The sequence below is a fragment of the Adiantum capillus-veneris genome, chromosome 25 (genome assembly GCF_014529385.1).
Source record: "Adiantum capillus-veneris isolate H3 chromosome 25, ASM1452938v2, whole genome shotgun sequence".
Taxonomy (NCBI): domain Eukaryota; kingdom Viridiplantae; phylum Streptophyta; class Polypodiopsida; order Polypodiales; family Pteridaceae; genus Adiantum; species Adiantum capillus-veneris.
In genome coordinates this window covers 123,818,915-123,839,274 of record NC_140955.1, presented here as the reverse complement: position 1 = coordinate 123,839,274, position 20,360 = coordinate 123,818,915, and the positions used below count along the sequence as shown (strand labels likewise).

General features: G+C 39.9%; 3 protein-coding genes across 4 annotated transcripts; 2 read left to right on the top strand and 1 right to left on the bottom strand.

The window, feature by feature from the left end:
• Positions 1-249: 249 nt before the first annotated feature.
• LOC147425585 (transcription factor SPEECHLESS-like) lies at positions 250-6,353 on the top strand. The gene is made up of 7 exons (XM_086500084.1): positions 250-434; positions 589-870; positions 955-1,142; positions 3,395-3,755; positions 4,066-4,115; positions 4,820-5,020; positions 5,529-6,353. The coding sequence occupies exons 1-7, from the start codon at positions 254-256 to the stop codon at positions 5,622-5,624; spliced, it is 1,359 nt and encodes a 452-aa protein (XP_086356210.1). The 5' UTR covers positions 250-253; the 3' UTR covers positions 5,625-6,353.
• A 5,585-nt stretch (positions 6,354-11,938) lies between these two features.
• Positions 11,939-14,421, bottom strand: LOC147425584 (putative protein phosphatase 2C 63). Of its 2 annotated transcripts, XM_086499492.1 has the most exons (5): positions 14,272-14,421; positions 13,298-14,201; positions 12,856-13,217; positions 12,541-12,777; positions 11,939-12,351 (listed from the first exon to the last, which is right to left on the bottom strand). In XM_086499492.1, exons 2-5 carry the CDS (start codon positions 13,575-13,577, stop codon positions 12,082-12,084), a joined length of 1,149 nt encoding a protein of 382 aa, XP_086355618.1. In that variant the 5' UTR covers positions 13,578-14,201; positions 14,272-14,421; the 3' UTR covers positions 11,939-12,081. The 2 variants fall into 2 exon arrangements, with proteins under 2 accessions (XP_086355618.1, XP_086355617.1); XM_086499491.1 differs by having other exon boundaries at positions 13,298-14,383.
• Positions 14,174-18,154, top strand: LOC147425583 (uncharacterized). Its single transcript, XM_086500083.1, has 5 exons — positions 14,174-14,204; positions 14,246-14,316; positions 15,244-15,451; positions 15,541-15,601; positions 15,949-18,154. The coding sequence occupies exons 1-5, from the start codon at positions 14,174-14,176 to the stop codon at positions 18,152-18,154; spliced, it is 2,577 nt and encodes an 858-aa protein (XP_086356209.1).
• Positions 18,155-20,360: the final 2,206 nt, after the last annotated feature.

Genomic DNA, 20,360 nt, shown 5'->3' with positions numbered 1-20,360 from the left:
CTTTACATTCTCTAGACTAGAAACTCAGGAAATCATATGAAATGTGTACTTTCAATCATGATTATGATTGAAATGAGAGAGAGAGAGAGAGAGAGAGAGAGAGAGAGAGGCCGCAAAGACCAATCAGGAATTGGGAGTAACTTGTGTGTGTGTGTGTGTGTGAGAGAGAGAGAGAGAGAGAGAGAGAGAGAGAGATTGTGAGTGTATGTTGATAATCAATTTTGTAATTACGTGGTTTGAGTAGGTGCCTCCCATGGACCAAGAAGATACCTCTTGGGCCATTAGTAATTACAAGCACCCAAACTTTGGTGATCCTGCCCCCTCCACTTCAACATCAACCAATAGTAGAATTGATTTCCTAGGCGGTCCGAATTACATCGATCTTGCTGTAGATTTTCAAAACAAGCATCCGCTCGATGAAGCTAGCAACCAAGGTATTCTCTTCAACAATTGCATGTCTATCACATGGCATCGAGATATTAAAAAAATAGTTGTCATCATCAACAAGAATTTTCATATAATCATACATAACATTAGTGCGTGCTTCGTATGAGCATTCAAATTACTAATAGAGTGCCACTGTTGTAGAGAATCCTAGTGCAATCAAATTGCAAACAATGACAATGCAATCTCTACGAGAGTTCATGGCCATGGGGACAAGCTATGGAAGTGCTAGTTTGGCATCTGATCCTTCCTTGAATTTGAATGATTTGCAACAACAATATGGCATTATTAATGAAGGGCATATATATCCTGATCATGTTAGCATGGACCCTAAGTTACCGTCAGGTCTATATGCCAATAACTTCAATTTAATGGGAGAGGAACCGATTGTTGCCCCACCATCATGTGTTGGCACAACAACAGGGACACCAATTCATATCAATGTGGGGTGTTCTTCACCAATGGCAATAAATACAACTAGGGTATTGGATCATCCTTCCCTCATTTTGCAAAATTTAAGCACTCAACTCTATAATTCAGCTGCCAGTGATATGATGGTAAGTGCAAGCACCGACCAACGTATTCCATATAGGACCCAACTACAACGGGAAAGCCATATCCTTGCAGAGCGTCAAAGAAGAGAGGAGATGAATGAGAAGTTCACTATATTGCGCTCCATGATCCCCAAGCTCACCAAGGTATGATTGTTTCCTTGTTGTTTATAAATGTTGTATTGTAAAAACCTTTTTTCAATTTCAAATTAGTCGTTTATTTGTAATTACTATCTATTTACATACCTTGCTACAAAGCATTTGAAAATGTTCTACTAGAATTATGAGCAAGAATATCCATGATCTAGTCTACCCTTTTGAAACATCTCTCTCTCTCTCTCACACTCACACACACACACACACACACACAACAAAAGAACATTCTTTGTCAAAATCCAACTCTCGGATCTTTCAAATCGATGTTTGTTTTTAAGGTAGCTCAAATTTGTGGAATCTATTTGGTACTGCTCTGCTTAACATAGCCCTACGTTCTCTCTCTCTCAACGAAAGAACATTCTTTGTCAAAATCCAACTCTTGGATCTTTCAAATCGATGTCTGTTTTTAAGGTAGGTAGCTCAAATTTGTGGAAGCTACTTGGTAGTACTTTGCTTAAGAGGTTTCCTCCACAACCCTACTTTGGAAAGGCACTATCTATGGTAGGTGGTGCTTTACGAAAAATCAATAACCCTTATATTTGTCAGATAAGGTATATGAATTGCTTAGAATGCTTTAAAACAAGCCCATGGTTTAACTAGAAATAATGCAAAACTATGGAATCCGATAAGTTCATAGGATCAAGGGTGTAGATTAAACATAGATGTAGTATATAAATTGCTTAGAATTCTTTAACACAATGAAAGCCTTAGTTTAAAGAGAAATAATGTAAACCTATGGAATCTCATAAGTTCATAGGAGCGAAGGGTGTAGATTAAAAACAAATCAATTGTTGGAAAAGGTACCCTTAATTGAGTTATTGAGGAAGCTTGTAGCTTGGCAACAAATAGAGACGGCTAATGTTGACATGCACCATCATCCTAAATGATTTTTAAACATGAATTTAAATTCTTTAAGGATCTTGTTAATGGACCTCTAGGGCTATTACAGGTCTCACTTACACTTAGAAAGCTACAAGCAAAGGGTGTTAGGTATTCTAGACCTCAACAATGTTCTCTAGGTTACTTAAAATAGAATCCCCTTACATTATCATATTCCTCGGTTGGACTTTGTTAAAGATAAAATCTTTGTTTTCCCAACAAATCTTTGACATGGCTAGTTTCAATGATAGCAAAATATCCTGGCTCTATCCATTAGGTGATGTATCTACAAGATTTCTTTAGTGAACTTTTTGTACTAAAGAGGGGTAGTGCCTACTAGGTGTCTACTAAAGGGTGAAAGCATGTTAACGTGTCACACTTTTTCATGTTTCGGACAATGTTAACTATCACAATTTTGACATATGTTAACTAGTACAATAACATGACCTACATCTCTAAGATCTATGACGTACGATATATTGGTAGAAAGCTCTTGAAACAAGGAATCCAAATGCACAACCTCTGACAAATTTTGATATTATTTATAAAAATTTTACTGGACGCCCAACTTTTTTAAGATGTGCTAACTTGAAAATGTTAACTAGCACAAAAAGCGCAATACGTTAACATGCTTTCACCCTAAAGGACTCTTGCCATCCATGTTGAAAAACATAAACCACCTTCTCAAAAGAATCATGTGATCATTTTGAGATGCAAATTTACGATGTTAGCCACATCATGAAACAGCATGGGATCTAGAGGGGTTGAGCAATATACCAGTTGTATCTTATTGTTAAAATCATCTTTGTAAGCATCTCTGATCAAATCTTTCCTCTGCAATACCTCTTTGTTTTGAGTTAAAATTGAAAAATAAGCTCTGTTACGCATTTCCTTAACCATGAAAAGAGGAGATAATTAAGTTCGTTATACTATTATCTTTTGTAATAGTTTGCAAGAAGGATTGACTTGCATACATATACACAAAAAGAATAGAAATTGTAAGCATATGTCGGTGACGATTGAATCTAGGTGTCTTCATTCAACAAGTACATATGAGGCTATTACATATGTTGGGCTTAGTGTTTCAAAGCACATAAACTAATAACAAAATTCTAAATAGTGTCCTTTTTCCATTTCCATGTACCTATGATTGAAATTGTAAGCATATGTCGGTGACGATTGAATCTAGGTGTCTTCATTCAACAAGTACATATGAGGCTATTACATATGTTGGGCTTAGTGTCTCAAAGCACATAAACTAATAACAAAATTCTAAATAGTGTCCTTTTGCCATTTCCATGTTTTGGCATATCACATAACCATTTTGAATGTGCTAACATGATTCAAACTTGTTTGAATCTCAGAAGGACAAGGCTTCAATAGTCACAGACACCATCAATTACATCAAGGAGCTAGAAAAGAAGGTCTCCTACCTTCAAACTTGCAAAAAAAAGAGCTCAACAAAGACACGTCATGTGAACGAATTGCCAACATCTTCCTCTAAACCAATGGACCCTTCAATATCTACCCCGTCATTTGGAAGATGCCTCAATAGAAATGAGACCTCGGAGGCTAGGCAAAAATGTACAGATCATATTAGTAGTGGGATTGGAAATCTTGAAGAGTCGCCTTTCTTGAGCATCAACACTGGGGATCTCTTTGTTCAACATGAGAGATATGCCGTATGTACTTTCATTCCAACCTTTCATTCCAACTTTGATCATTGCACAATAAAGAGATAATGAGTACCTTAGTTCTTATAATTCATGAATCATGCTCATTACATGTTGCAAGAAAGATTAGAAACTTATAGCATCTTAATAACTCTTTTGCATCTAATTTCCTAGCATCTAGATTATGACATTGCTTCATGAGTTTGCAAATAGGATCTTATGGATTACAAGTGTTATTTGATAGATGTGCACATTGAATTTTTCCATGAGGAGTCCTCACTAATAGACATCCCTACTAAGTAATCAAATTTCATACTTAAAACACATACTTTCTTTTAAAATTCATAGTTCAATCTTCACAGTGACTTATTGTTCTGATTGTGTCATGTCATTGGTCCACCATCAAAAGCATGTATGTGCTTTTTCCTTGAATTATCTCTAAATTTTTATATTAATTACTCCAGTTGAGATGAATTTCAATAAAAGGAAGTTTTGTAATGAATCTACAACAACGGCTTACTGAACAATTGTTAATTAAGATCAATTCTAGATAGCAAGAAAACCATTTTTTATCTTTACTATCACTCCAAAGAGGGACATTCTGATGTGTTTCACTAAGAATGCAAAGCTCATGTTGTGTATTAAACAATATCTCAAAGATTCTTTTCTTTCACTTGTGCTCCATTTGCATTGTCTCAGTAAAATGGATACCATTATGCATATGCAAAAAATGACCTTTACTAAGGGATTTTTTGGTTTTATGGTTACATGAAAAGTGCATGGTTAAAAGAGGTAATTTTTTCAAGAATAAATACTCACATTGTACATTTACTCTTAAAGGATTTTGTTCCAAAATCTCTCCTTCAATTGAAAACTAATTTTTTGTGTGCTAACACCTAATGTGTAGGATTTGATATTAGAATTGGACTTTAGCTTGCTCCCATTTTATTTTGTTTTCTTTCTTTTTTGGGCCTTGATTGATTGTCTTAGCTATTAAGTTGATCTAAATGTATGTTCTCTGTTAAAGAGTAGAAACACTGGGTTTTTAGTGAAAACTACCAATAAAATTGAATATTTATGTGAGCTGGCATAACCTATTCGTATATGTTATACCAGGATCAAGAATTGAGAAGGGTAAAGGTGGGTCAAGTGGAGATTGAGAGCCTTGGAGACCAAGCAGTGGTGAAGGTGTTATCAAAGAGGGTGAGAGGGGTAGTGCTTCGACTACACTTGGCTTTAGAGGAGTGCAAGGTGGAAGTCATTCAATCCAATGTTACAACTATCGGCAACAACATGGTTCATTATGTTACAATTGGGGTATTTGACATATGCTCTTTTTATCCTATAAATTAAGAAGTTCATTGCTCTTGTGAGCTTGTGTGTGGCCAAGTGCAATAGGAAATGGCTAAGAGATATGAAGATTTAGAGAAAAAAGAGTGTAACTTCTCATAGAAAAGCATGCACTCTAGCACAAATGCATGTTTCTTGTTGTTGAACTTATAATAATATTCTAATTAAAAACCAAGATATTTGTTTGATTTCATTGTTATAATACATACATACATACATACATACATACATATATATACACACACACACACACATTGTTATATATGTGTGTGTGTGTGTGTGTGTGTGTGTGTGTGTGTGTGTGTGTGTGTGTGTGTGTGTGTGTGTGTGTGTGTGCGTGCGCGCACGCGTGCGTGTATGTATATATATATCATAGATGGAAACTCATATGGATCAGTGCATGTTGCTTTAAGTCTCTCCTAAAATATTTGTTTATATTATCTCAATAAGAACAAAACAATGGTGTCATTTGCAGATAAACCCAGGAATCAGTAAAAACCTTGATGAGTTGGTAGCAGCCCTCCAAATAGCTACTACTCTAGACACACCTGAGAATGTTGAACTCTCGTGATTTTCTACCTCCCTTCCTTGGTCATTGGGACAGTGTGTACATTTCAGATAGCGTTGACAAGTCACAAACAAATTTTGGGGTGAACTGTATCAAACCCTGTGCACGTTGTGGTGAATGGGTATTAAGGCACCCCTTTTATGAAATATTACTAACAAAATATTGCTTTTGTAAGTAACTTTGGTAAGTCAAGATGATTTTTTTGGAACCAATTCCCATGTAGGAGAAAATAAGAAAATTTTCTAAGAACAACAGTTTTTAGAAAATTTATTTTTTTAAATTGTACGATGAATCAATTAAGGGATTACTTTCAAGAAACATTATATCATGGTCTAGGATATCTTTATTTGATTAAGCTTGTTTACAGCTTGTGTGAAGGGCGGGGGGTGTGACTACATGTATTTCTAGTATGTGTGTGTGTGTGTGTGTGTGTGTGTGTGTGTGTGTGTGAGAGAGAGAGAGAGAGAGAGAGGGTGCTTGTAATTTTTATTTGCAAATTTTTAAAAAAAGGAACTTTTCAAGAAAGTAATATCCTGAAAATACCTCTACTTGTATGCATATTCTGGTATAATATAAGCTACATTAATATATTCTAATATAATATAAGCTACATTAAACTACATACTTTTAGCTACAAATATATCAATAAAGAGTTTAAACTTTCATCAAAAAGTAAAGAGCTTGACCACCTTCCAACAAATTTTAATGTACTTTCTCCTCCCTACCACTTGTCAAAACATGAATTTTGTTTTGTTGTTCTACTGTATCACTTAACAAGTCATATAATGACTCCTACTGTAAACACTAATCAAGTTTAATGTTAGTTTATCCCGTTTTAATTTTTCACTAGTCTATAATATAATGCCTATATTTAAAGCTCAAATGTAAATCAAATGTAAACGTAGTCGTAGTCACAACATTGGTACCATGCAATGTTCGGGAAAAAAAAAATCTTGGAAACAATCACAATTCCTTTTTTATGATTTTTTACGAGGACAATTTGAAAATTTGAGCTACTTTTTACTAATTTTACACTATTTTCCTCGAAATCTTGGAGGGCACCTCCTTACAAATTTTGATACTAGAGAAATTTGATGTAAAGGCCTTCCAACATGCCCAATTTACCTGTAAAATTTTCCAAGTATTTAGAAAGAAGTTCTTCTAGGGCACCGCCTCTAAACGTATCATTAGAAAGTCTCTGGGTAGTGTTTGGAAGTTGCGACGTGAGATTGGAATGCATCTATGGTCTTCAATCATAGCTATGTAGAAATCCACCTCTTTTTGGCAGCTCCAAGAGAACAAGAAGTGGCCTCTAATCTGATCTAATAAATGAACGTAGTGTGCACCCTAAGATGACTAGCTTTTTTGTGAACTATGCTTGAAATGAGTCTCACTCTATACCTTGCTTCAATTAGGGGATACTAGCTTGGAGATGCCTTGAGAACTTATCAATCCTTTAAAGTCGAGATAAGTAAATAAGGGATCAATTTGTCGTGAGATATAGACCTCCACCGTCTCTCTCTCTCTCTCTCTCTCTCTCTCTCTCTCTCTCTCTCACACACACACACACACACACACACACACTAAAAAGAGGAAAATGGTATAACCTTTCTATCACCCAAGATTGGTTATGCCATTTCCCTCTTGAATAAGAGGTCGAGTTCAACTCTCCTCGTCGGCTAGATCTTTAAGGTCTCTTGGAATAGTTTCCTACGACATTAAAACTCTCTTCTTCTTCCTCTCTCTCTCTCTCTCTCTCTCTCACACACACACACACACACTCCTTTAAATACTTCTTTTTTTAAAAGGGAAATTAAAAATAGAAAAAAAATACAGATCTAGCCTCAAAAGCAACCCTTAAATTTGATGCCCAATTTGTACGTCATTGACAAGGTGGGCTTCAAACAACATCCAATAGGTTGGAGTAAGGTTTCAGTGTGAATTCCAATGTTTAGTAGCAAGATGTCTTCAAACACCTAAATATAGGTGCTAAGTGTCATGTATGTGGGCGCACGTGTCTGAGCACGCGTGTGTGTGTGTGTGTGTGTGTGTGTGTGTGTGTGTGTGTGTGTGTGAGAGAGAGAGAGAGAGAGAGAGAGAGAGAAATGAAATGATATATTGATGTCTTCAAAAGGCCAAAATGACCTATGAGACCATCAAATACAAAGTGGTGAATCGAATACAATGCCTGAAGTACAAGTACAAAAAAGTACTGAATGTAAAATGTGAAAATGAAAATGAAGTGTGAAATGTGAAATGTGAAATGTAAAATAGGCCCTCAATGACACTTTGGGTGTCGTGCTAGAATGCTTCTGATCCTCTGCTGGAGTCTCCATCAATGGAGTGTGCTCATGTGTCTCGGTCGTGGTCGTCTCAATCTCCCGAGCTCAGTCGCCCTGTCAATGAGGGTGCCTCTGGTATGAATGTGGGTATAACTCAGTGCTGGTGGTTGGTCTCCAGACTCCCTCGATCCAAAGAAATCTGTGAGATGTCTCTATGGGGGCTGTCGTACTCCATGTCTCCTCAACAGACTATCTCTATGTCGATGTAGCTCAAGTAGATATAAGCCAAGGCATCTCTGATCCTGATACCTCATGACTCTATCTAGGGGTCTCCTGAATAAGCAATGGAAGCGCCCTCGTATCTCATAATACACAGTGCAGTGGCATATGTAGTGTAGCTCTGTCTCTAGCTCTCTATCGCATAGTTGGCATATCCTATCCTCCGGTGGTATCCCTCTGAATCTACCCGTCTCAATCTCCAGCTGGTGTGAGGATGTGCGAATCTGACCAATAGTACATCGCAAACCATGAGACAATTGAGTGTCCATGTAGCTCGGACGAATCACAAACCCATCTCCCGAAAGTTGGAGAAGATGCTCTTTGTAGAAAGCCATCTTCGTGCCCAACTCCTGCATCGGCTCTACCCATGTCCTCGTGGTGTCCAACTGTATGAGAGAGAGAGAGAGAGAGAGAGAGAGAGAGAGAGAGAGAGAGAGAGAACTCCATTATCGGTGCCAAAGTGGTAATGAGTCAATTTTAACAATTTCCTCTCAGTATTTAGTTCATTTTGGTTCATTTGAAACTAGGGCTGCTATTAAAAAAAAAGGGGAAAATTACCAAAATACCGTTTTTTTTTACAATTGAGATAATTTGTCACAATTTAGCTCGCAAAAAAGGGCAACTATACTAAAAATAATGAAGCAATTCATCTCCAAAGCATACATAACCAACTCAAATTCTAGTTTTAGCATCTTGTGTTGATAGCCACAAATTCTTTTATATTTGGAGAAATTTAATCTCACACCAGGGATATTTTGGGAATTTTGGAGGGGCATTTTAGGAATTTGTGACAATACATTGGGGGTACTTTAGTATTCTGGGAATTTGTATTTTGGTAATTTTCCCAATGAAAAAGACGATCCTCATGTTTGTGTTCCTTGTATCGGTCACAATGTTATCCCTCTACCTTCTCTTATCACCATTTGCATTGGGACTTGAGGTATGGTGATGGTCATGGACGTTGTAACTTGTAGCTGCAGGGTTGACAAAATACAAGTCTAATCTTCAACAGATATTTACCAGCATAGGTACTCAAAGAAATATTTAAAGGGCATGCCTCTTTCCCTACCTTTGAGCATGCTTTAAATTTTTAAAATTTGTGCTCTATTTTCCAAAATCTAAATGATATTTTTCCTTTCTTTTCCTCTCAAATGGCAATTTAAAATTTCATAGCGGCAAGACGCAATTTAATTGAACAATGCCTGCCATTACACTTCCTTACTCCAGAGTCCTGTACTAAAGTTTTTTCCATCCGTGCTCTCTTTTTCTCGTACAATAAGAATTCTCCTCTCTCTAGTGTTCGGGAAAAATGTGTCAGCTTAATATCGTGCCATTTTCAATTTCAAATCTGCCGGTTGAGGGCAAGGGGAAAGGGAGAAATTCCACCCCAAAATAGCAAAAGATTGTGTAAAAACCCACAAAATAAACCTAATTTTCTAAAATTTCCTCTTAGAAAAATGATTTTTCCCGAACACTGCCGAGAGAGAGAGAGAGAGAGAGAGCGAGCGCACATACGGAACACGCACATGCCTTGGGATGCCTACCATTTTAGTGAGAGAAGCAAAGAGAGAGACTGTCAACAATGTGCAGAGGTCTCGACTCAATCAGAAGGGCTCCTGCCACTCAAACGGCTACCATCGGTGCTGAACGTTAAGGCTGAGCTGGGCCATGCCGATTGCTGGAGGTCAAGAAACAGTAGATTAGGACGGGCATGGTGGGCCTATGGTGGGCTCACTACGCTTTTCTATCGGAACAGGATGACGACAGCTTGCATGTGCGCAGGCTGTGAGAGAGAGAGAGAGAGAGAGAGAGGGAGAGAGAGAGGACTCTTGTTTGGAACACTAGGATTTGGTTGAATTCTGTTCAAGCACCTACAAGAGAGTTCTTTTTCTCAAGGAAAGAAGCATAAAAGGAATCGAGACTCGGTACCTGATTGGATATCTCTTACATATAGTTAAGCCACGGACCATAGCTTGATGCCATTCCTACTAAGGCAACAATGGCTTTACACGAATAAGTAAGACAGGAAGAAAGGATCTCTCTTTCTAATTTAGAAAACCATGCTTCTCTTTTGGATACGTCCAGATAGAAGTAGTTAGTCCGAATGGCCCTCATGAAAGAAGGGAACTTACAAACAATGCCAACCACGATTCAGACACTAAATTTCATCGCCCATTGAATTCGGCCTGACAATGAGAAGGCAATTTGCTTCTGAAATTGGGGGAGGCGATCAGCTTTAGCAGCGAAGAATGGATTCATAGTTTCCTCGGGGGCGCACGCGGGGGGGGAGGGGGGGGGGAGATTGTTTGATGATGTTTAGAAGAAACCTTTGTCTGATTGTCCATGCCGGAACTCTACTCCAAGGGTCTGTTTGCGCACGGCAGCTTTTCTGTTCACACGTTGGCCAACCTTGATGGGTCAGCACCCCTCTCCCACATTCATGCATACCACTGGATCTTTCTTCGCAACTGCAGTTGCTCTCTCGGTAACCCTCCCAAGGGTGAAGTGAGAAGGCAACCTGTTGCGAACATTTCCAAACTGTTGAACTCCATGATGCATTAACATGAAATGTTTGCAATCTGTGCGCAGCTAGTTATAAATTCGTGCTCCACATGAACGGACCCTAATACGCTTGTATCCTGCTGGCTGCAATCAAAAAAAAAATTGCAGAAGCCCTTACAGTGGCTTAGAGGCATTACACATACTAGGCACACTAGGCAGAGGGGTTAACCCCCGCCGCTCACGGCACCTCAGCATTTCATACCCCCACCCTCTCACTGTAACTCTGCCAAAAGAGGCGGAGTTATACAAACCCCCGCCCTCTCCTTTTATCTCGGTAGTGCGAATACAAGCTTGCTGGCGTCAACTCAAACCGCTCTGTGCAACACCTCTTACACTCACCACAACGGCCTGGGCAGACCGTATAACAAAATTCCTGCCAATCTAAACACAATTCAGCAAAGAGAAAAACTTAGGCAGGAGGTTACGTGTCGTTTGTGTGTGTGCACATGCTCAAGAGAAATAGCCTTGCATGTGACCTTACTTCATTTACAACAGTCTCTGCTTCTTCCAAATAAAGGGATCTACATGGTAAGGTTATAATTATCCACAAAAATCCTTGCACGATGTGAACACATCTTTGGTAAAAGAAAGATGCACAAGAATTTGAAGTCCAACATTTTCAAGATACGCTTACCTTTCTTCAAGGGAGGTGAAAGTCGTTCAGGCACCCTTCCTGTGAAAGAAGAGGAACACCTTGCAAAACTGAACAATTCTTGCTAGGAAAGTGGTAACTGAAAACCACCAAACAAAGACAAACAGCAGTAATTCCTTGCCCTATAAGAGGTCAACCACAATGTCACAAACTAGGTGGGCTAGATCTTCATCAGCCCTCCTAATGAGCCGCCTTGCTCGTTCACAGACACCAAGATCAAAGGCTGCACAAAAAGAACCAGCAATCCCCTGTGCAGCAGACAAGCAAGCTAGCTAATTGATATCCTCACCGTCGTAACCAAACTTACAGAGCAACCGTACTCTTTGAGAACCCATGAATTTGCCGAACTTAAACAACCAGCTTGGACAAGAGCCCCTTCTCTCAAACCTTAACTATCCTGAAAGAAAAATGTTTTATTCTTTAACTTGATGTGCCAAGAAATTTTCTAAAACAATGTCGAGGAAGAGGCTAGCAGTAATAACTTGCCACATGATGACATCATGTAAGACCGTGATGAAAATTGAATGGTATGACAATCCACAAAAGGCACAACATCTGCAAGATTTATTGACAAAATCGTGGTCAGTATCCAAACATAACTACAATACGTCTCACGCACCAAAGTGTGTCCCAGTGATACCAACAAAATATTATGATTCTCTCCCTGAAGAAAGGATGATGTTGCTCAGACCAAGGGCGTCCCATCTGAAATCTCGGAGGAGAATATATCCAAAGGAGCATTCACACTATCCATAGAAACCTTCCGGGATCTTGGTTTTGACGCAGACGCAGAGACATCCATCAAGCTGTGGTCAAGGTACACGACTACTACACTAATATCATCGTGAAAATAGCGCCTGACTCCAGGCTCAATCTTCTTCAAGTCTGCGTAGCTCATCTCACGCTTCTTTGCTGCTTGCTGAAGAGCTGCTCTTACTAGAGACCTGGCAATACCCTGCCAAAACCAATAGGATTAAACACTGAAATAGATGTGCATAGCAAAGACAATTAAAGAAGCTCAAAAACACAGCACTAATTAACGGGTTCAGGCTCTAGTTCTATGTTTGACAGGCAAACTGACCCTGGTAGCTATGTGCCATACAATAAGAAACATGAACAAGTTGCAAGTACAAATTCTACTCACATTTCGAGAACCCTTTTGAACCATATCTACAGCTTCTTGATCAGTCATGTGTTCCCACAACCCATCTGAAGCAAAAATCAGAAAGCTATCTTCATGAGAAAGAGCTCTCTCATGGAGTGATGGCTCTGCTGACAGGACTGGCTTTTTCAACAACAAAGGGGACCCTGAGCGAGAAAAACGATGATCTTTATTATACTCGGGCTTCTTCAAGTACACATCTCCAATTGATCTAGAAACCTGAAAAACGACAAAACTACTCTGAAAACCAAAAACGAGAAGCCACCATTTTGTATGTGCCCTAGTAAAATAGAATACCTGAATTATGCCCTTAACTCGCCACACACCATGCTTGAGCACAACAATATGGGAATCATCAGGATGCTGAGCTTTAAGCTCCTCTCTGACCTCCACATTGCAAGCATTATGCTCCTGAGAAATTCTCAGTGCTACCACCTTTCCATGCCTCACAGTTCCCAAAACAACTCTCGAATCTCCCAAATTGGCCACATAAAGATTACTTCCACTTATCACCCCCACAAGGCAGCAAGACCCAACGGAAGCTATATGAGGCTTAGCTCGCCAGTTTTTATCTACTAGACCCAAAAACTCTTCTTCAGTGGCAGAGAATGCTTGCTTCAAAACTTTGGCTGACATCCTCCCTGAGTCCCGCGCAAAACCTGTGACATTAACTTTTATATATTTTAACTTTTGTGGCAATAGACATGTGATATAGCAAGCAATTCAATCAGCAACTCACCTTCAATTTTTGGAAACAAGTGATTTGTGATGAAACGAGAGGCTTCTGGCCCTCCATGGCCATCATAGACACCAATTATTGTACCATAAGGTCCAACTTTAACTTGAGTTTGATCCTCTAAACGAGCGTTTGCTTGTACAACTGCAATTGAAAAATCTCCAGTGGCATACTGGGTGAGATCCTTATGCCAAAGAAGAGCGTCCTGTTGGTTATCAACAACCCGGACACCAGAGTGGATGTAGTCCTCTACTGGTTTCCAACAAGCTGAGAAGAAGCTCATACCGAATCCTTACTGGCAAACGCTGCCCGCTAAGTTGGTAAGCTTGCTTCAGAAAGATTGTAATTCGTCAATTGTCACAAATGACACACTCTTCTACCAATGTCCTTTGCTTGGATTGAGCGGCCGGGCCCGTGGAAAAATTGAGTTCTGATACGCCAAAAATCCGTTGAAACCTGCAGTTCCCTCTCCTTTTCTTTCTTTGGAAACAAAGACCAACCTGTAAAACATCTGCCCTTCTCTGAAGAGGAGGAGGAGCGACCTCACTTAAGGCCAAGAGTGAGTGTGCGTTTATGAGCTATTCAGAGCCAGCCCTAAGACTGACATTGCTCCAAATGCATTTTGAGAGCAGCAAAACCAAGCAAACACTCAAAGGCTGAAACCGCAGCAGAACCAAGCAGGTAACCAAAAGCTGAAACTGATCAAAGAGGCTTGTAACGCACAACAGGAGACAAAGACAACTAGAGAACAGGTACTTCCTTGTGGAGAAGTCTGGTGCGAGCATGCAGAGGAGAGCGAGCACCTTCAAAACGAGAAGATCGAGGGCTTCTGAGTAGTTTATTCAAGGGCCTGAAGACAGAAGGAGAATACCAGGAGCGATGGCGGCTAGCTGGAGCGTTTTGTCAACTGGCAAACAGAAATTGCTGATGATGCAAACGCTGATCACTTAGGCGATGAAGACGAGGAGGAAACTCACCAGGAGGGCCACCACAAGCAGCAGTCCACGGTCCAGCGGGGATGGGTATGTGCGTACACACAGACCTCGGATGGAGGACGCACGCGTTCCAAATTCTCTTCCGCAGAAACGTCCAAGAAGGCGAGGTAAATATGGGTAGATCCTAGAGAGAGAATGCGCGTATATACGATTTGAAGAAGGGAAATCTTCACGAAGAGTCAGCTTCTTCTCCACACTTTGTGTTACCAACACACAAATGTTATAAAAGTGACCGATTTGAGACGGCCCTTTTCTTGCTTTAGCCCCACGTCTTCAAAGGGAGCCAACTTGCAAGCACATGCTACACTGGCATCCAAATAAAAAAAAAGAGCGCCCAAATAATGAATAAATCTCACTGTCAGACCAGGATTTGACGGCCATCCACCAATCAAGGGGCGTCGAAAGTGTCACACGAAAGGCAAGGAAATTTCACGGATGGCAGCAGAATGGCAAAGCAAAAAATTGCCTGTCCATGCGGACACGTGAGATTCAATATAGAATGTCTACGGACAAGCATTCTCTTGTATTGCCCGTCCAAAACAAGTTTTGTGAATTTTTCATAGAAATTCAATAATATATTTATTAACATTTATATCATAAATTTTAGCATGGTGAGTCATATTCCGGAGTGACTAGTGACCACTAACTATGCCCATTGTGTAGCACTCCAAGTGGGAAACCTGGGTCCTTGTCGTAGGATAACGATTCTAATTTCTGAACAAAAATTGTATTGGTTGAGCCGAGGGCCGAGCCTCAACTTTCAAGGCCTAAACTTTTTGCCGCCTGCCCAGTGCCCTCTTCACCTGCGTCCTGCACATTGCGCGAGGTCATGCCTCGTCCGACGTCAACTGAGCAGTGAGGAATCTGTCACTCCAAGCTGGCAGCTGCACGCAGCCTGCGAGCGCCCTGTTGTGACGCTGTTGTTGACTGCTACCTGCATTGTGCGGCCTGCAGGCTGCCTGTGACCTATCCAGACTGTGTCATCCTGCGGACTGTGGACCTGCTCAATGCTGTGAGCCTGTGACGCTGCCAAGTTGCCAACGTGGTGCTGCTGGCACCTGGGTCCTGCGTGCAGTTGTCAACAGTGCGCCTGAGTACCGACTCCCAAGTCTCCTCAAGGCAATGTGCACCCCTGCCTGGCCTGCGACCCCTATTTCTTCTTGTTTGCAGAGAATAAATTGGGCAATGGCTCTTGTTGCAACCAAAGCATAACTCTGCTTGTGTTTGCATTTGTCAGCAGGTTGTGACTAGGGTCCATGATTCTCAGTGTTAAGGTGCCAGAATTTATTGAGAGTCGAGACAGAGCTGAGAGGTATTGAACGCATTTTTTGGGGCCTTATTTGGCATAGTCATGGTCTTGCTTTTGCTCTTATTTGGCATCGTCTAGGTTGATTGGCATCTGAGGTTTTTCTTTTTGGTTTTCCAGTAGTTCTACAGTTGTAGATTTCTAAACACTACGAGCTTCACAGGAAGATTGCAAGTCACGGTTTCTCTTTGTAATCTTTGGGACTCACTTTATTGCCAGGTATTATGTAGCTTTTATGCTAGTTCACAATTTAGTTTGCTTTGATAAATATATGCATTGTCTAAGAATGTAAATTATGATTCTGTTTTGTAACTACTTGTAACTTGAGGTGTTTATGATTATTTTGTGAACAGTTTGGTGACTTTAGCTATGGCTGTCTTAGGACGTCCCAAGGCAAGCAAAAAGCAAAAGACTATTCGTGAGTCTCTTGGTTTGCATGCATTGCCTAAGGAAGGTGAGGAAGGTGGGGGTGAGGTGGCCCGAGATGAAACTGCAGAGAAAAAGACTCACCATAGAGTGTTTCTTGAAAGCTGGAAGATAGCCCATCCATGGGCTTACTGTATCATCGATAATGATGGTAATGAGAAAGCAAAATGTAGGTGGTGCACATTTTCTTGCAAGGGGAGCAATTTTGCTAAGCCTGAGGGATCTTCCTCTCTGCAAAAGACTGCTTTACAAGTGCACGAAGACTCCAAGGAGCATCGTAATGCAAGACTTTTGTGGATTGAGCATGAACGAAGAAGTACTTTGCCAATAGAAAAGCATGTTGCTTCTATGACTAATGATGAGAAGGAACGCATCCTCTCATGTATGCAAACCAGCTGGTATGTAATGAAGAGGTCTTTACCTCTTGAGGAGTACTCACATATGTGCAACTTTCAAAGATTCATGCGAACCCCGAATATGCCTCTTGCAAATGAGTACTCGTCTTACATTGGCAAAGATGCATGTAAGCAATTTGGGAATGCAATTCAGAATGTGTACTTAGCGAAGCTTATGCAAGATCTGAAAAACATTCCATTTTTTTCAGTGCAAGTGGATGAGAGCACAGACATTAGTGTGCAGCAGCACATGATTTTGTATGTCACATATATTGAGAATGGAGGGAATGGTTGCATATGCACAAAGTTTGTAAAACTTCTACAAGCAAGGGATGCAACTGTAGTGGCATTGTATGATGCTTTGATTGATTTTTTTAAAAGCATGGGGATACCGTCACAGAAGATGATTGGAATTGCCACTGATGGTGCTAGTGTCATGACGGGCATAAACATAGGGTTGGTTGCAAGGCTTAAGCGAGAGATTCCTCATCTTGTAGGTTTTCATTGCATGGCTCATAGAGAAGCTCTTGCTGCAAATGATGCTTTCAATGCATGTAAAGAGTTCAAATTTGTGGACAAGATTGCAAGGAAGCTTTATGAGTGGACATCTCGATCTGCAAAGAGGCATGGTTTTCTTGCTGAAGTGGTACAGGCTTTTGGAATTGGTAGAAGAGGAAAACTACGTCCTCAAAAAATGCATGATGTTAGATGGCTTTCTAAAGGTCAGGTATTGACGAAAGTTGTAAGACTTATGCCTGCTTATTTGGCTGTTATGAGAACTGAAGATGTAGCTTTATATGCATCCCTCACTAACTACAAGGTTCAATTCTTGCTTCACTTCTTTGCCGATGTACTTGGAGAGTTGAATATTTTAAACTGCAAATTTCAAGAATTGCATGTTGACATGTCTAGCATTGGGGACCATTTTAGATCTGTGATTGAAACCTTTCGATTGTCTTTCTTGGGTCCTAAATTTGCAAGCGAGACAAAGCATACAGAAAGTTTTATTAAAACGGTTCATGCGCAAAAGGGTGTAATGATGTACAAAGATGAGAAAGGTACTATACACTCTTATTGTTTGCATTTGGGTCCGATGTGTGAAGGAGATGTAGCTAATCCCCATGAGACTTATGACACTGCATATGTATATTTGATACGTTTGTGTCAAGGCTATGTTAGCAGCATAAGCCAATCATTGTGGGATCGCTTTAAAGGGGATTTTGATGTTTTTGAAGCAGCAAAGTATTTCTCACCGAAGGATTATGATCTGGAGTTGGAAAAGCTAGATGCTATGTCTAGAGAATGGTTGGCAATTCTATGCAAGCACTTTGGGCAAGGAGAGAGTTCATTAATTAATGAGCAAGAGTGTAAAGGAGAACGCAGGTCCTTTATAACTAGAATGCGAAATTGTTTTAAAGGAAAAGATATGTATGCTGCTTGGTTGGATACCAATAATCATGATGAGTGGGAGCATTCATTTCCTTGGACCATAAAGCTTTGGAGAGTCTTGTTGGTGTTACCTCTTTCAACTGTAGCATGTGAGAGAGGCTTTTCAAAGATGAACAAGATTAAGAGCAAGTTTCGCAATCAGCTCTCTCTTGAGAGTATGAATTTGTTGTTGTTTGTTGGTATGAACACTCCAAAGATTGCAAATCCAGAAAATGTGTTTTGGGAAGAGTGCTTTGAAGCATGGAAGACCATAAAGAATAGAAGAAGTGGAGCCGTAACAACAACATGATGTGGAGTGAGCTTAATGCTGATGTAGTTGACATGTGGTTTCGTATTTATCTCATAGGTTTTTTCATTGACTATTGCATGCAAATTGATGGATATGTATCACGCAATTTAGCATAGTTTCATTGATTAATGCATTCAAATTGATGGATATGCATCATGGAATTTCTAAGCCTATCAAAGGAGCCTATTGAAGTGCAAGAAGCAAATCTCTTAGCATTGAAGTAGAGTGCTCTATTATAATGTATCTTTTCCATTGTTATTTGTTGGTGGTGAATGCATGTGCAATGTTCACTTGGTCTATAAAGTTATCTATATCTTTCAATGTATATAGCTAGATTTTATTCGCGATCATAGACATGTACGCTTTTTTTATGGCTCTTATTTACGAGGTTTGATTTTGGTCGGATTATAAATATCAAAAGTTGTTGGAATGGGTGTGAATAATGGAAATTGTATTTGGAATGGCATTGGAAAAATTTGCCATTCCATACGGATTGGCAATCCTTGAAACTGAGTGTCCATTGAAATTGTGGGGTGCATGTCAAATCCTAACACTGGTGTGGGATGTTTCACGAGGAAGAAAGTTCGAGGTAGGTGGTCTAAGAATTAAAATTAAAGATGGCGACGCAAGCTATCCTAGTTGGTTGAGCATGAGAACTCCGTGACCGGGTCATGGGTTCGATACGGCTACATGACGTCCGAAGATGCTCTCTTGTATCTGCCCGAGTGAGACTGCTACAAAAAAAAAGAATTAAAGTTAAGGATCTATAGCAATCTTGCCTCTACAAAAATAAAAACCAAGCTCACACCTGCAAGGATGCCGTGAGAGAGACTCATTAATGAGATTCTTCCCTATTCTTCCCCCCCTTCCTTTACAGCCTCCTACGCGTGTGGCCCCTCCTCAATCAAGGGAGAGCTTGCGTTCTTTCTCACTCCTAGCCTCCCTTAATAACCCCTGACTATTAATCTTAGCCTTCAGCTCTAAAATTGGAAATCCCACCCTCTAGCTCGCAATTTTGCCAAAAGCACCACCAATGTTGTCGCCATAGCAATCTCGTCCTACAACGCTCACGAGAGTAGCCCCAACTTGTAGATGACCCGCAAGCAATTAAGCAACAAAACTCACTTATCTCTCTCTCACCCTGAATCAAGCTACCATAGCCCAATTATCACACTGAATTGAGCTATTTATTCCTCCAATTCAGTTATTCTCATGTTCAATTAATCCTTATATCTCACCGATTGGGCTACCCCTGCTCTCAATCAAGCTCTAATTTAGCTCCTATTTATCAAGTTTTCTAGTCAATTAATTATTGTCTTTTGTTCAATTAAGCTTTATATCTAGCCGACTCTCTCTCAAGCAAGGAATTAGTGTGATTTGTTTTTGTCAGTTACAATTTGCTTTGTCTTTTTAATCAGAGGGTTGCAAATCAAAATGTATACTGGCGCACGTGTATACAAATGATTTGTATTCGGGATGTCAGGAGTCAAATTCTGGAAGCATCTGTTGATTGAGATCATCACTCATGTGTCAATTATATACTTCTCATTGTTTCCAGCATATAATAGTGTTCTAAAGCTTGTTATTTCTCGTGAATTCCCTCTAATTTTCATTCTTTACTCTTATTAACCTTATATATATATATATATATTTGCACTCATTTCTCTTGGTTTGAGCCTCTGCTAAGTTCCCATCTATAGCCAGAAGCCCGTCGCTTTCTCGGTCAACCCTGGAGAATCATGCACTCCAACATCTTTAGTGCGCTCCTACTAAAAACTGACAAGCATAGACGAAGTCAGCAATGTCGACAAGCCAAGGGAAAGAGATGTAGCAGATTATGGGGCTAATGGCTGCTATTTTGCAGCAGCAGTATGCAAATCAAGTGCAGGATATGAATCAAAATTTGGGTATCGGTTTGAAAACTGAGAATCACCAGTCTACAAAAAGTGAATTGGGTGAATTTGAAGAGTAGGATAACTCAAAAAAATTTAAAGTATCAGAGTCAGCGATAGAAAGGAAGGAATCTGGAGAGCCAGAAAGCTGGAAGAGAGAGATGTTGCGGCAGTTAGCTCTCAAAAATGCCAAATGCTCGATTTTTTATAAGCAGAGCATTTTTTATGGGTATGATCCAACAGAATATTTTGGAGTGTTGTGAAGAAGCCAAAAGAAGGAAAGATTCTAAAGTTCGACAAGTTCGTGATCTAGG